Source organism: Pleurodeles waltl, chromosome 7 (assembly GCF_031143425.1).
Source record: "Pleurodeles waltl isolate 20211129_DDA chromosome 7, aPleWal1.hap1.20221129, whole genome shotgun sequence".
In the NCBI taxonomy this organism is placed as follows: domain Eukaryota; kingdom Metazoa; phylum Chordata; class Amphibia; order Caudata; family Salamandridae; genus Pleurodeles; species Pleurodeles waltl.
This window is the reverse complement of record NC_090446.1, coordinates 1468279485-1468295889: the sequence shown is the minus strand read 5'-3', so window position 1 is coordinate 1468295889 and position 16405 is coordinate 1468279485. Positions and strand designations below refer to the sequence as shown.

Here is a 16405-nt window from a genome sequence, read left to right as displayed (position 1 = left end):
GAAGCTCACACTTTTATGTTAGAAACATATTTGCACGTGTTGTATATTCATTACAGATTTGTGATTTTTGGATCACAGCCTAAAGCTTCCTCACAGGACTGCGTCATATTTACCTTGTGGATGCTTTTGACTATTTTCTGTTTCCTTTCTGCTGGCTACGTACCGCGTTGGCTGTGCTGTAGCAAATGTATTGTTTGCTCTGCTGCCAAAAGCTTCTGTTACGTCTGTGGTTCACACATACAGAGGCATATTTATACTTGTTTTGCGCCAAATTTGCATCATTTTTTTTACGCAAATTCAGTCCAAAAATAACTCCACATTCATAAAGTTATGGAGTTAAAGTCATTTTTTGGACGTGGAAACCTGCTCTGCATCAATGAGATACAAAGTAGGTGTTCCCGTGCAAAAAATGACACTATGGCCTTAGAGTCATATTTATCCCCCGTGCTAAAATCACGCATGGGGGTAGGGTTCGAATAATGGTGAAAAGCTTGCTTGACGTTGGTCCCCTGTGCTGACCATTGGGGTGGTTGGCCTGACTCCTTTCCTTTCTAAGACAGGAGTCATGTGGTATGGAGTCCGAAAATGACGCTAGGCTGCTTTGAGTCATTTTTTTTACTCTAACCTGCCTAATGTCATTTTTTGGTGCAAAACCCCTTTCTTCCATACCGCCAGCCCCACCCAGCTAACTTCATTTTTTTACGCCAGCCTACCCTTTGCACTGGCTTGTACAATTCCATAAATATGGTGCCTGGCTGGTGCTCAGAAATGGTGCAAGTTGGTGCTAAACATTTTGGTGCAAAACTGCGTTCGTGCAGTTTTGCACCAAAAAGTATATATCAGGGCCTTAGTGTCTGAAGGCCTTGCGCCGGATACCTCATAAATGCAGTGCCTCAAGAGATGTGTGTTAGTAGTACTGGTCCTTGAGAGTTCTGTGTCAGGCATGCCTACACTTCTTGGTGATGATGAATGTGTTTCGGTGCATCCTTTTATCTCGCACCTGTATAATTGCTGCCTGTACAAAAAGGTGAATGCTCTAGTGTGCTGTGTTTGTTAAAACGTTGTTGAGGACTAATACCATTTTTGAGGTAGTAGTAGGCTTATAAAAGGCATAAGAGATGGTAATGCTTAGTGCTCATAAATTCACAGTTTGAGAAGTATACTTAAAATCTTTTCATGCTTTCTCATACTTTAGTTTAGCACAGACGTAGGACAGTCGCTTTAAATTCAGGCCCTTGCCTTATGTTTACAGTTCTCCTCCTCAGTGCAGTCTGTGCTTAGTGTTTGGTATGGTGTATGCTAGGCCAGGCGGAACTAGTTCATCTTTCTGGTAAGGAACATGGCAACATCACACTAGTGTCCCAGACCACCAATATATTATTTGTCCATGGCACAAAAGACAGAATAATAAAGATGTCAGATGATTGTCTGATAGATGGTGAAATAATGATTTGTGGTGTCACTGCGTGAAGCCATTTGGCCATTTTTCAGACACCAGTTGCATTTTATAGTTTGCATTGTGACCAAACAGTTTTTCAGTCAATACTGTTCTTTCAACATAAAACAAGGGTGTAGACAAAATTATTCGTGAATTAAGTTGCTCACTAGATGGCAGCATAAGCAATTATTGGTACAGCATTTATTTTTAAACATAGTATGAATAAAAAATATCAGCCTGCGCTATGAAGTATATGCAAAAAAGTTGTACAAATGCCTTCCTGATAATTTAAAAAGCATACGAGTTTTCTACTCGCCCATATACAGTCTGAAAAATGACTGCGTTTTTACAATTTTTCAGTGCAACACTGCATTTTACTGATGAATAAACTGAGTTATTTTAAACATCATTGTATGTGGTCCAGATTTGTTGGTTTTTCAAGAAAGCCAGAAAACCAGGTGGCCAGCAACTACAAACTCTTCCTTCAACTGCAATAAGGTTACAGCTTTCCGGGGAAATGGTAACAGATTTATATGGCATCTACCTCACCACCAAATGAGATCTATTGTAGATAATGCAATAAAAACTCAAACTTTTAAAACCCGGGCGTGTACTTGGTGCAGTCTGTTTGCGGCGCCACTGGCTTGGTTTGAGTGTGCACCATGGTGCTGCGCCGCACAGATTAGGAACCGCTAGGAAGAACTGTCACTCTGCCTGTTGCTTTGCTGTGCTGGCCTGCTGCTTGCTGCCCCTGACCTGGGAGTAAAACTGGACTTTGCTTTCTATATCCTGCTTTCCAAAGTTTCCTAAGGGCTTGAACTGAGCTTGCCTCCTCTTAGAGGTCTTAGGGACATCAAAGACTTCATTTGTCAGCTCCTGGACTTTCTTGCTGAGAGTTCTGACTTGCCAAATGGTGCCAAATCCAGTTCCTGGGCCCTTGGAAGTGAGTTCTGGTGAAATCAAGAAGAAACCAGGCCCTATGCTGCTGCAGAGCACCTGAAGCCATGCCACAGCATGAGCCCTGAGTGCCATGTCCCCAATGCCCACGACACCCAACTCCAGCCCTGCTGCAGCACCTGTAGCCCAGCGGTGTGATCGCGACACCGTGAAGTCGAAACCTCACGTCTTGACCTGTTGGATTCATTGACCCCATCGGATCATAGGGAACGACGCCTTGCCACCAACGCCGCATCACCTCCACTGCAACCGTAAGGACCAGTGGTTCATATCCCCTGCCTGGCAGTAAGGAACCGATGCCTCACCTCCCTGGTAGCAGTAAGGAACCTAAGCTGCATCGATTCCAGTGACGCCTCGCCTCCCTGACTCTGTGCAACATCTGCCAAGAGACCACTGCCACTGCCAGGATAATTGATCTCGAGGGGGTGGCGGCGGTCGTAGTCGTGGTCAATGACTGGTGGAAAGCTGCACATGAAGGCTGGTGGAAAGCCAGTGCTGGGGGCCACAGGGGGGCCCTGCACTGCCCATGCAGTCCAGTGGCATGGGCAGTGCAGTCAGCAGTGCAGGAGTCCCCCTGCCATCACCCTCTGCCAGCATTCTAAGGGTGCTGGTTTGCGATGGCATTGGCCTCGACTCCCTTAGGGGAGCCGAGGCCAATGCCTTTGCACTGTTTCCCCCGGGCTGACCAACAGAAACATTGTAATACAGTGTTTCCACCAGTGAGCCCGGTGGAAACATCATAATAGGATGGGGGTGGGGCCACAGGTATGATGGCAGCTGATGGCAACCTCACCCCCATAGCTTTGGTGGCCTGTCGATCGTACCAACAAAGTCATAATACGGCCCTTAATTTTTTCATTTGTGACTTATGTATTTGTATACTTTCTACTGTTTCTCTACCAGCTCTAGTGCCAAACCTGGAGTGAGCAATACTAAACAAACAATGTAAAGAAAGTAGTTCTTCAACCATTTACTTGTTTGGGAGTGCCGCCTTCAGCCTTTGGCTTGAGGGGGTGTCATCATATTGTTGTACCCGACCACCCCATTTCACAAATACTTATATTTTGCAGGGAATAATCTCTAAAGTATTGCCCTCACTTTCTATCTGTAAGGAATACATTTCGTCAATCACTCTGCAAGGAAGTAGGGGCCAGATGTATCAAAGCTTTTTGCATTCGCAAACGGTGCGAATGCCCATTTGCGAATGCAAAAATCCATTTCAGAATGTATCAAAGGCATTCTGAATACAATTTTAAGGAATCGCTAAAATAGCGATTCCTTAAAATTGTGACCCAGTTTAGAGAGTCGCAAATTGCGACTCTCTAAATAGGAGATCGCAAATAATGAATCCGTATTTGCGATTTACAAAGCACATGTATGAAGCAATTCCTTAATGAGAATTGGGCATTAAGGAATCTCTATTACCACCAAGTTGAACTTGGTGGTAAACATGTGCAAATTATAAAAATGCATTTTTAAAATTTGCATGTAAAGCACACATGCCCTTTTGGCATGTGTGCACCTTACATGTTGTTAAAAAATGTTTTGGGGTGCAGCAGAGGGGGCCTTAGGCCCCCAGCACCCTGGACTTTGCATTTCCCAAAATTGCGAATTCCAGTTAGGAATTCGGAATTTGGGACATGCTAAATATTCGCAAATATGGGCTGTATTGCAATTTGCGATTCGGTAATAGCATTTGCGATTTGTAAGAAATCGCTATTACCGATTCGCAAATATGATACATTGCATTTTGCGAATCAGAAATAGTGATTTCTTAAAAATCGCTATTTCCGAATCGCAAAAGGCTTTTTTGTTACATCTGGCCCTTTGATTTTTAAGTTCAAATGTATTACCTTCAGTATTTTTCTGAAGCAATATGTTTAGAATAAGGTATGCGTGATGTTTGTAACTTTGTGACTTGGGTGATGCTTGTTTTTGTCAATGGCAACAGCCAGAGTAGCACAGTGCCAACTTTAGTCAATGTCAAAAGGCTCTCTGGAGGTTTGTAAACACACTACAACAGGTGGCTGTCCACCTAAAGCACAAAGAAGAGCAGAGGTCAATACTGTCATAAAATACTCTTGTTAAAGCTATATATGAGATGAAATACGCCACATCATATATTATAAGGTCATTGAGGTGTTCATGACCACATAGAGGAAGGAGGCCAAAGGTTCCTTTATAAGATGACTGTATGCCAAGATGGCTCCATTACTCTTTATTTTATAGGCAGAGGGTGTTTTATTCCTTAAAAAACATTGTCACACAACACTCTTTCCAACTACTTAAATCCTTGGTGTCTTGCTCTTTCATGTTCATTGGAGACATGAAGTATAAAAATAGAATCCTTACTGCAAAATAAAATACACCAAAAGGCAGTTAGTATTTTTTGCGAAAAGATATTAGAATTAAATCAATCTAAATCAGATTTTAAAAAAATGCTCAGGTTGTGCAAAAATATGCATACATTCTATCTTTCTGTTAATGACCTATAACGTGGAAAAAAAAAGTTACCAGATATAGACCCATACTACTGACCACTTCTTTGTAGAAAAACATATGAAAATTAGAAAAAACTGTTCCCCCTTTCCTTGTTTAAGCTTCACCTGTAGTTATGCTCCATGGCCTTGCAGCACACATTTCGATGTCAGAGGTGAACTGTAATAACTCATAATAGTTGAGCAGAGGCGACTAGAACATCATAAGTCAAATGCAGTAAGGAAATCAGAGACACAATTTTACACACTCACTACAGGCTCCCATGTACTATACATTCAATATTGTTTCCGAATGAATAAGGTCAATTAAAACGTGAAACAGACTTTCATTCTGCTAATAGCAGAGTAAAGATGACACCCCACTTGATTCTCGAGTTTAATATATTGACTAGTGACACTTTAAAAATAAGCATCAGTCGTCTCAAGTAGGCCACTCTCATTCCCTTTATGCAGTGCTCAATTTGTAAAAAAAAAGGTGCGGGTTCCCAAAGCCCTCCTTTTAAACAAGCGGCTGCTGCAGTTAAATGTGGGAACATGGAATACTGAGGCAGCGTAGTCCTGAAGCCATCTCGGGCCTCTTCAATCCATTTACAGCTACTCCCTGCCCCTTCAGCTCACTCTTGCAGCTTTCTGCTTTCTCCAATTGTGACGCTTTTTCGGTTTTCTCTTACTCCGTCTTTCCCAAACGTGTCTTTTGCTCGCAGCAAATGCTTGAGGCAGAAGACTAAGCGCCGGTGCTCAAAAATACGTGCCGGTGCTCAGCACCGGAAACAACAAGCACAAATTAAGCACTGCCTTTAGGCAAAGAAAGCTTCCCATGTGATCAATTTATTTACTGTTTATTAGGCACACGATTACCGGACGGGTGTCCTGGTGCGAAGCCAAGGATGCGTACTGCCTACCAATCAAAGGTGCCTAAACAGAAGTAAACAAAAAACTTTTCAAAACTTTACGAAATTTTACGGGATATGAGGAAGCCATATGTAGCTAAGACTGGCAAACCTAGAGGTCTGGATTTTTATTAGTGACAATTCCTGGAAATTGATGGTCGCTCGCGTCTGTGTGTGTGTGTGTGTGTGTGTGTGTGCATATAAAGGCACTCAATGCACTTTCACTAGTTAAAAAAGCAAAACAGACTTTTTGGCTTTGCCAATGTATGTTCTATTTCGGTAGAGTTCACTACTATGGTACCCTGCCCTTGGAGAGTATTACTTTCAGCGCGCTCTGAAGACATTTTATTGCGTGGTTTCTTTACTTTTACATGTGAAATTAACTGAACATAGGTATCCCCCCCCCCGCGATACTTGACATAACACGATATTCCAATCACACACAACAATAGCTTTGGCTCAGTTAATGGTGGGATGTGGTTTCCAAGGGGATCCGTCTGGGTCTGTTGTGCAGCAGTCAGCCATAGTAGTGGTTGCTGTCAAAGCTACTGTTCACAATCGTGCCGTAGTAGCCACTTAAAGTGACAATGACAAAAATGGAATAACCCATCCAAGAGATGGTGACCAAGAGGCCGACGCCCAGGGCCACATGGTTCAGGATCCGGGCAGTACTTGAGTTACTGCGAGCCAGGCCTGCCTCCCCACGGCTGTTGGCCTCTCGTGTCTGCAAAAGAGAAGGGGAGAGGGTCATATTCTATTTATATGTGATGCACACTGTGGTACATTTACAGCCCTGGGATGGACAGGGAAGCTGATGTTCTAGCATGATTACACATGGAGCACTGCCAGCACATACTAAGATACTAAGAAGGTCTGACCAATCCTTAGCTAAGAAAACACCTGGCACACCAGGTTGTTAGGCACACTGAAACGAAATTTTTCATCATGGCTTGGCCTGACGTCCTTGCAAATGACAGACAAAGTGCAACAGGACAAAAATGTTGTGTCACCGATTTGATGGAGTACTTTGGTCGGTAGTTTGTTTGACTTCCCTGTACTGCTGCACATGCGGTTCTGAAGGAGTGATATGGTACAAGGACATATGCTTGCATAGCTAAAATGGCATTTCACTACTCATCTGTACATAGAGGGCTCATAATTTGGATTCTTCAAGGAAGACCTAACACACTGGCCATACTGCTGGCTTAATGCAAGCTGTCCTATATTACTTTCAGAAGAACCACTCCTAATCCATGGCAGACCTTCACAGCTTCTTTCCCTTCAGAGATTCTCTTTCAAGCCAAAGGCAACCATCTTAATCGCTTTGCACTTCTCACCACTGTTGATTAATCTATTATTAACATCCTTTTAGCCTCTACGGAATTCTTTGACAACCTACTTTGATGGATGTCAGCCTATATTTTTGACTGGCACCAGCATGTCTAGATGGGGACCTTCAGATCTCAGCAGTTGCCATTAAGGTGGTGATCTGTCCTCTCCACCATGATCTTCCTCTTCAACCTCTTAAAAGAGCCCTTCAAAATCCATGTGGCTACCAGTAGTATCAAGTATCAACTTTTACCACTATGCCTATGGCATATGACATTTATCTGAAAGTATCTCCATCAGCAGTGATGACCCTTAATTCAAATATTGACACCAGTCTCTTCCAAGCTGTGATGACAAATTCCTACATTAAACTCAACCCAATGAAATCTGAATTCATACTTATCACCAACAGTACCAAAGAAGCCCAGCTATCTGCCATGGAGCTAAACGGATTCTGATACAAAAACCTATTGTTGACAGCGACCACCCTCATGCAAACAAAACCTAACTGACTTACTTTCATGCAGAATAAAACCCTTCCTTTCCAATTAGTATGTAGGAACTATTGTCCAGCCATGTGTGATCTTCCACCTGGATGGTGTCGCTATGTCACATGCGAGCACCCCCAATGGCATACTGGCTCCACGTAAGAGCACATGATGAGTATCTTGCGTGTCATTATTACTGGACTCATTTAAAAGAATTTGACCAAATCATGAGTACTTGTATACACCGGCACTGGCTAGTCACCCAGGTCTGCATTCTAATCATTCAAGGCAGTGCATCAGGAAACGCAGCTGAAAATCTACCCATTCAGAAAGTCAGCAAAACACAAAAGTCATGCCTTTGTGAGCCTTGCAATGAAGCATAAGAATGAAAAGAGCAAGAGATAAGGCATCTCAAGCTCATGGGATCACCATTGAGTATGCTATCTATCCAAATTCCCATTGTACCTGATGTATACAGTATTAAATCATTCCCTGCTTCGAATGACAATCACAATGACTGGCATTTGTTTGCTTCCTGGTTAGGGATTGCACTTTCTAAGTGCACACATATATATATATATATATATATATATATATATATACACACACACACACACAGAAAGGCATACATTACTGTAGGAAAGACATCCTTTTGGCCCTGATAACCCCCATGTTTTGACTGAAGCTGGTGTTTACTGACTCTGAAAGTGCCCTGGGCTCTTCTAACCAGATCCACGGCCAGTGCTCTGTCCTTAAAAGGTATATGGTAATTGATATACTTCTAATTGGCCAAGACAAAATACCTGTAAGTCCCTAGTATATGGTATGGCATGTAGTTTTAGAGACGTAATGCACTTAAGTGTGCACTGCTGTGGTGTCTAGTGTCATTTTTAAATCAGACCTGCCTTGCAGGCTGGTTTTAAAATAATACTATATCCAAACTCTCCTTTGAAATTACAAGTACTTCCAAAGTCCAAAGCTATCTTTTTTATTACATACAGGTCACCCCTAAGGTCTGCCCTAGGTGCCCCAGGTGGAGGGTGCCTTGTTATAAAAAAGCAGGGACAATATAAAATATGTTTTATGTGCCCTGGTGGGGAAAACAGACAACGTCATTTTCCCCATTGTAGTGATGCTAGCCCTATAGGCTAACATGGGAAGGCTTTATTAAACTTTAATAAAGTCTAACTTGTGATTGGAGTTAGCTAGCAACAAGATTCAAAGTATCAAACTAACAGCTAAAATACTTCCAACAACTTGCCAGGGTCAGAGTTATTATACTATAACAAAGAAAGTCCTGAGCACTCAAAGTTCAGATAGGAGTCAATGTTCCAATCCTGGAGTCATGAGGTTTTCAGTAGCTTTATTCCAGATCCACCATGTAGTTCAGACATCATAAATTCTTGTTACAGATGCACCATACGGTTTGTACAATATTGATATGCTTGCAAGACCAGCAAACGTGTTTCGTCGTATGGCAAATGTGCCCTCAACTTCCACAGGGCTAATGTGCCCTCAACTTCCACAGGGCTGTAATCAATAGAATAAACTGAAACAAATATAATCACTAGGTATGCTCATCATCATAACCATCACCCACATTATGATGTCCAAAAATATGATACAACTAAGTGAGCTCTACTAGCAAACATTTTGAAATTATAACCAATCTTTGAAAGGCAGATACAAAGTTGTGACACTAACGTATTGTAGGTAAGTGGGAGACAGAAACCATCCAGTAAGCCTTAAATAGAGGTCCAAATTCTAGGATACAGTACCCCTCAAGTATAGACCCGACCGCATACAAATAGCTGTTGCCACCTCCCATTGTAAGTAAGAAAATAATTTAGCAGGAGAATTGAAAAGGTAGAAAAAAGGGGGGGAAGAAAGTAAATATCATAAGTAGTAGATTAGATTATTTTTCTAATCTGAAGCCATAAAAATCTAAGTCTGTTCCAATATTTGACAACATAATCTTTTTTCTTCCAACCTCACTCTACCTCTTACTTATCAACACATGTGGTGGTATGAAAGAGAAGCAGACAGACAGACAGACTCTAAATTTAACCCAAAAATAGCATCCCAAAGAGGCACCAAAGATGAGACGAGAGAGTCAAATACATAATGTTTATTAGAGCAAACATATCCAACTAGATTCCCCAAATAACATATCATGTTCTGTTACAACAGAAAGTGTGACAAAATCATCAATACAACATTGACAAGCACAGACATAATATTATGTCAGCAGATCCAGATATTTCACAAATAATCTGTTAACAATATTCCAAATATTCACAGAATATATATCATCCCCCGTAGGCAAGACAAATCAGTCCCCAGCAGTAATCCGAGATTCACAAACCCCAGTAACAATACAAATATATAGTTAAACTTAACAATCAGTTTACATCTAATCACCCAAGAAAATTGCAGTTCATCATCAATGTTAAAACCACGCTCCACTGATCTTAATCTCATTGTCCAAGTGGCCTCACAACGCCTGTGTTTGAGTTCTCGGTTACCCCCCTCATGACGATTTAAATGTGGTCAATCCCATGAAATCTAAAGTTATGCTGCAAGCCTCGGGTTTCACAATCAAAAGTATGTAAAACAATAGAATACTTAATATAATTTTGTTTCAGTGCCCGAAAGTGTTCGGCCATCCATTCCCGGAGACGCCTAACTGTACTATCTATATATTTTTTTTTGCATTGGCATGTAATTACATAATCCACATATTTTCTACTGCGGTCAATATGCATAACAATGAAAATCTTCCCAGTATCATTGTAATTAAAAGACACCATTTTATCAAGTGCCAATCTACATGCATTACACCAGCCATATTTGTGAAAACCTCTATTGTGATCAATAAGCCAATTCTTTTGTAAGGATGTATTCGGGTAGGTATGACTGATCATATTGACTAATGTCATGCCTCTCCTAAAACTAACACTAGACATTAATGATAAATGTGGTTGCAAGGCCTTATCAGAGATAAGGAGGTTCCAGTGTTTCCTAAGTATATTGTAGAGCTTGCCTGAGTCTGGGTGAAAGTTATTTTCTCCAACAAATCTCTTATACTCTTATGATTAGATCTAAGTGTAGACATTCGTGTCACATAACAGGCCCTTGTTTTGGCTTTCTTTACCACAGTCTCAGACTCTATTAATGAAACGTTGCTCAATATCCAACAGGGCTCTATCATATTTATCATTTACACTAAAGTTCCTGTGGGCCCTTAGCGTTTCACCATAAGGGATGGCGTTTATTTGTGGTTTTGGATGAAAACTAGAAGCATGTAACAGTGAATTGCAAGAGGTCTTCTTTCTGTGCATTCTACTGCAAATCCTTGTGCCCTGGATAAACCATTCACTATCCAGGAACGTACTATAGTGCTGAAGTTACCTAAAACAGCCCTGTTGCAGCCTCTTCTGATTGGTCAGCCTTTTTACAGCCTGAGTCAAGTTGCTCCATGAGTAGATCTGAAGAGGCCTAGGGCTGAAACAGTACAGCCATTTGGTGGGAGGAGCTAGATGCCCTGGAGCGAGGACAGGAAGGAGCCTGCGGAGTTAAACTGGACTTCAAAAGTAGAAAAGCGCAGATGTTACAGGACTTAGGCCAGCCACCACTTCCTTGATCCACAGCCAGATGGGAGCCCCTCCTCAATTATATTAGGAGAGGCGCTGGAAAGAGAGAGTAGAGAAAGGTAGCCACATCTGTGAGTTGGGTTAACCAGACCTGCACTCCAAGGAGAGAATTTATTTTAGGAACTGTGCATTCTGGGGCACAAATTTTCCACACTTACCATAAAGTGGTCATCAAAGAGGGTGGCAATTTCAACCCTATTGGTTGCCAGCCCAGAAAATGGAATAAATATGGAAGATCTGCATATCCCTGCCTGAAACATCGGAAGAGAAAGGACTGTGCTGCTGGACCCTGGACTGCACAACAGAGAACTGCACCTGCTACACTTTAAAGCCTTCACACAAAAAGGACTTTGCCTGTCTTCAAGGATAAGGAGTGGACTCCCTGAGCAGCAACAGCTAGAAAAGAGCTGGAAGAAGCCACCTGCAACATCCACTAAGAGGACAATTTCAGCTAACTAGCTCCACCTGAATTTTCTTGAACTAAACAGGTGCATTTTGGGAGTTGGATGCTTCACCTGGATTTTCTTGAACTAACCAGGCGCATTTTGGGAGTTGGAGTCCCAGACCCCCAAGAGACAAACCAGAGCTTCTGAACCCTTGGCTGGTGCTGTGGACCCTTTTTGACTTTCAAGTAATCTTTCACCACCTCCGTGGGGCATCCAATTAAAAATATGCGGGGCCATGCCCCCCCCTGCAGCCCAGGGATCACCACCTGTGGGGGAAAGTGATAAAAAAAGAAAGGATTTCCAGGGGTCCCTATGGGACAGAGATTAAATGCTTCAGCAAGCATGGAGCTGCTGTCAAACCAGCTCTGTGCTTGCTGAAGCAATGGCACTGCAAGGGAAGCCTTAAGGCTTTCCCCACAGTGCCAGGTAGCCCGTAAAGGGTGTTTTATTTAACAAAACAAATAAATATATATATATATATATATATATATATATATATATATATATTAAACAATATATATAGGGACCGTGGGGGAGCCCTTAGGGCTTCTCCCACGGAGCCAGATAGCCCATGAAGGGATTTTTTTTTTTATTTGAAATAAATTATATGAAAGCCCATAAAGGGCTAGAAAAAACAAACAAACCCATAGCTCAGCTCAGTGTGAAGGTCACAGACGTATACATTATGCACAAAGGAAGAGAGAACTCTGGGTAGTTCCCAAGTTTAGGTGGAGAGCAGCTCCAGTAAGGAGCACCCTGCAACACCAGCAACACTCTAAATTCTCCCCAGTAGTGGCTCCCCGATTCCTATCACCTGGGTATTTGGCTACCTCCCTACATCTGTGCTCCTCCCTTGATCTTCTAGCTATTTATGCCTTGTGACCTCATTATGCAGCGATCTCACAACCATCTTTACTTCATGTTGCTTTGTGCTGAGGCTTCCTCATACCGTCTGTGTGCTTTAGGCATTCTTTATTTCCTTGTTATTTCCCATTACCTGTAATACTACTTTAGCTTGTCTGTTTCCTCCTTATTGTTACAGCTCCTCTGTCTTTGTTGTATTCCAGTGCTACTAGTTCTGCCAGTCCTATCCTTGTTCGTGTTCAGATTCCTTTTCTTGCATTTTAGTGTTTCTTGATCTGCATACTCCCAGTCCCGTTCATGTATCTTACAATACAGTCCTGATTTTTATACGGATGTGTCTGTATTGTTCATCTCACACCATTCCATGCTCCTAGACCCTATTCTTCCTTCTCCTGAGCCTTGTTTCTGTACACTGCTCCTTTTGTTGCATTGCCTCTCTTACATTTATGTACAAATCTTAGTTTACATTACTAGACGGTGCTAGTGAGTCATGAAGCTTGATGTCTCTTGCACAGAGATTCACCCAGTGCTTGTCTCCCTGCAGTCATCCAAGGCCCTGTAGATTAGCTGCACCTTGCCTTTCTAGTCGATCTTTCCTCGTACAGACAAGATCATTTTCCATAGAGAGTAATAACTATCATTTATGGTTTGTCGATTGCTTTATAGTTTGTGATTGAATTCTATTTGTGTATTGTACTGCATGTAGGTTTTCTTTCCTATTTTGTCTTCTACAATTATTGCCCAGATCCTGATTGGTCTTTAGATATCACTCTGCTTCAGTCTTCTGCTCTAGTCCTATCCTTGCCCTTCATAGTTTTCAGGTACTCCCTACTGTGTGGTAAAAGCATCATCCTTTATTCCCTTGTTCATGAAGACAGGTAACAGTCCCTGCCAGTCACTCAGCAGAGGTCCATACCAACCTTAGCTGTTTTTGGACACCTTTATGCTTGATGTGAGGGCACAGTTCCTGCGGTCTCCACACTGGCACTATTACAACTTTCCCACTGGGCTGACCGGTGGAAACAGTCTAGTGGGAAAGATGCAGCAGCATTGTTCCCAGCTGTTAATTGAGCCGGCAGAAATGCTGCCACACGCAGGGTGCACCAGCACCCATCAAATGCACACTGTGAACAGCAGACAGTGTGCATTTCAAGGGTGCTGGGCAGGGGGACCCCTGCGCTGCCCATGCCAGTACAGGGTTCCCCCGTGGCCCCCTGCACTTTTTCTCCATCAGCCTTTTTATGGAGGTCAGACGGCCATGAAAAGGCTGGCGGAAAACAAGGTTGTAATCAGCATGGCGGCACTGTCTTCAGCATCACTGTGGCTGATTACAAGCACGACTGCTGTCATGCCATCGGAATCACTGATCCTGGTGGAGATGGCGGTCTTTTGGTCGTCCGACCACCAAACTCAATTTGATGGTCGGACTGTCAAAGCTGCGGAGGTCCGGGCTGCCATCATGAGTCTGGCGATCTAGTGACCACCATACTCGTAATTAGGCCCTAAGTGATCTATTGGAGTCTGATACTGTATGCTCCTGGCCCCATGACACTCATCTTTGGAACCTCTGGCAACCAGAAATCAAGAATTCTACCTCCAATGGTTACTCGTCACTGTTCTTGGGAAAAGTAGATTCAAGGGGAATACAGGTGTACACTGGATTGGACTGCATAGTGGATTGGTGGTCTCTGCGGGGTCTGACTTTTCTGACAAAGCCTTTGTGCTTGCTGCACTGTGGGTGAAGTTTCAGGCAACCAGTTGCACTGCCGGAAGAGCTAGTTCGAGTTGTGGCCTCGTTTCACAACTGTGTATCAGGAGGAGTGTATGGCAATAGTACACCCTCATCTCTTCTCTTGGGAAGTGTGCTGTTCATTCTGTCCATGCAGGGTGTGGATCCTGAATATCAAATACAGAATATCGAGTCATGCTAAGGACCTCATTTACAAGGGCATTGCACCACCGGAATGTCACTTTTACCAATGCTCCGGTGGCTGCCCAATATTTACAAAGCAGCGTTAAGCCACTTTTTGTGCCTTAGCACCGCCTCGTAAATATGGCCCCTTTATACATATCCCTTTGCGTGAAAGGGGTGGGCAATGGTTGTTGCTGTGGGCATTCCACTGCACCACCCATTGCATTTTGACACTGTCCCAGATTTATGAGGATTTGTGAACCTAAGGTGCAAGAATGGCTGCGCTGTGAGGGACATTGGTTTTGTGCAGGAAGGGAGACGTTCCTTTACAAAAACAACCTAAAATGGCGATTTACTCTTTCTATGTGTGATGCAGAATGCAGCATGAAATCATCAATCCACTGTCACATGCAAAAACCCAGAGCCCCAGTCACACATATGGATTGATGATCTATATGTAGCTTGGTTTCTTTCTCATCAAGAACATTTCTATTTTAACATCATCTTAACATTATCTACTACATTATTGATTAATGACCTAGAAAGAGTGGTCGAAGTGAGAGAGATCTGGGTGGCACACATGCCCATACTTTTTAAATTTAGGAATAACAGTTTCCCTGCTATTAGTGAAAACATAACTGTCCTGGGAAGGTTAATTCCAAGAGTTAAAATGCTCTGGCTGAAGAGTAAAGCAGGGAGTCTCCTGTGCTGGGAACAGCCGGGAACCTGTGGAAGGGGCTGACAGCTAAACAAGCCTTCCTTCCACAGTGCCTGCTTGCCTGAAAGAAATGTAAATGTACTGCACATGTAAAGGGTGCTTAAAAGAGGGTGTTGGCTCAAATTGATGGAATCACTTGTAGCTTCCCGATAATACACATTTATTATTTTTGAGTTGTATTGCAAGGGAGTTAAAAGCTGGCCTGTGAAAGACAGTTTTAAAAAGATTCAATTCTGTGGCTCTGGTTACACACAGGCAGACTTCTGCAGTGCATTAGCTAATAGACAGACCCCTTCAGGTTTTCACGATTTCACAAATCGCTATTTTTCCGCTGCCTTAGTTAAAATATGCGAAGCCTGCACATTTCAAAGTAAGCACTGCAAAAAAGAACATTTCTCTGTTGCATTTTTCCTTTAGCTTTCTCTTTTTTCCCAGCCCTGCCTGGCTCTGTACACAGAACTTCACAGCATGCTGTGCGTGCTGATAACATAGCCACGTTTTGGAAAACATCTGTCTCTTTTTCCATGGCAACTTCAGTGCACTTTGCTGCCAGTTTTCTAAAGAGAGTCTTGTTCGCTGTGCTGGGTTTCGCTAGGCTGACAGGCCTTCACCAGCCCACACCTCCACCAGCTGACTGTGAAGAGAACAAGGAGGACCAGTTTGTCTCTCTTTTCCTCATTCATGCAGCTTATCCTGGTGACCACTCAAACACCCTTTGGCGTGTTTCTTTTTAATAATTGCACAATTCTCATTGTAGACATAGGGGCGGATTCACTAAGGTAAACTTAGATGTTTGGTCTAAATTTAGACCAAACTTCTAAGTTTACAACGTTGGGAATTCACAAAAGGCATTTACGAGTAGTATTCTTAGGTCTGGATACTACCTGGATCGCCAGAGTGTGGACCTAAAAATACTGAGTAGACGTGCAGACCTAAGGTACAAAATCTTCCCTGAGTGCAGACCTAAAGATACTGAGTAATAATGTGGACCTAAAGATACAAATAGTATCTTTAGGTCTGCACTCAGGATGGAGATCTGTGCCAAGAGTGGACTTAAAGATACGAGTCGTAAATGCCCTTTGTGAATTCCCAAAGTCGTAAACTTAGACATTTGGGGCCATATTTATACTTTTTGACGCAAAACTGCACTAACGCAGTTTTGCGTCAAAAAAATTAGCGCCGGCTAACGCCATTCTGAAGCGCCATGCGGGC

General features: G+C 42.7%; 1 protein-coding gene across 2 annotated transcripts in view; it reads right to left on the bottom strand.

Moving 5' to 3' along the window:
• Positions 1–4559: 4559 nt before the first annotated feature.
• The window catches only part of LOC138246518 (proline-rich transmembrane protein 1-like), a 120227-nt gene continuing 108381 nt past the window's right edge, over positions 4560–16405 (bottom strand). For both annotated transcript variants that reach the window (XM_069201170.1, XM_069201168.1), the window contains exon 2: positions 4560–6507. In XM_069201170.1, coding sequence (XP_069057271.1) covers positions 6301–6507 — 207 coding nt within the window. In that variant the 3' untranslated portion in view covers positions 4560–6300. The remainder of the gene's footprint in view (positions 6508–16405) is intronic.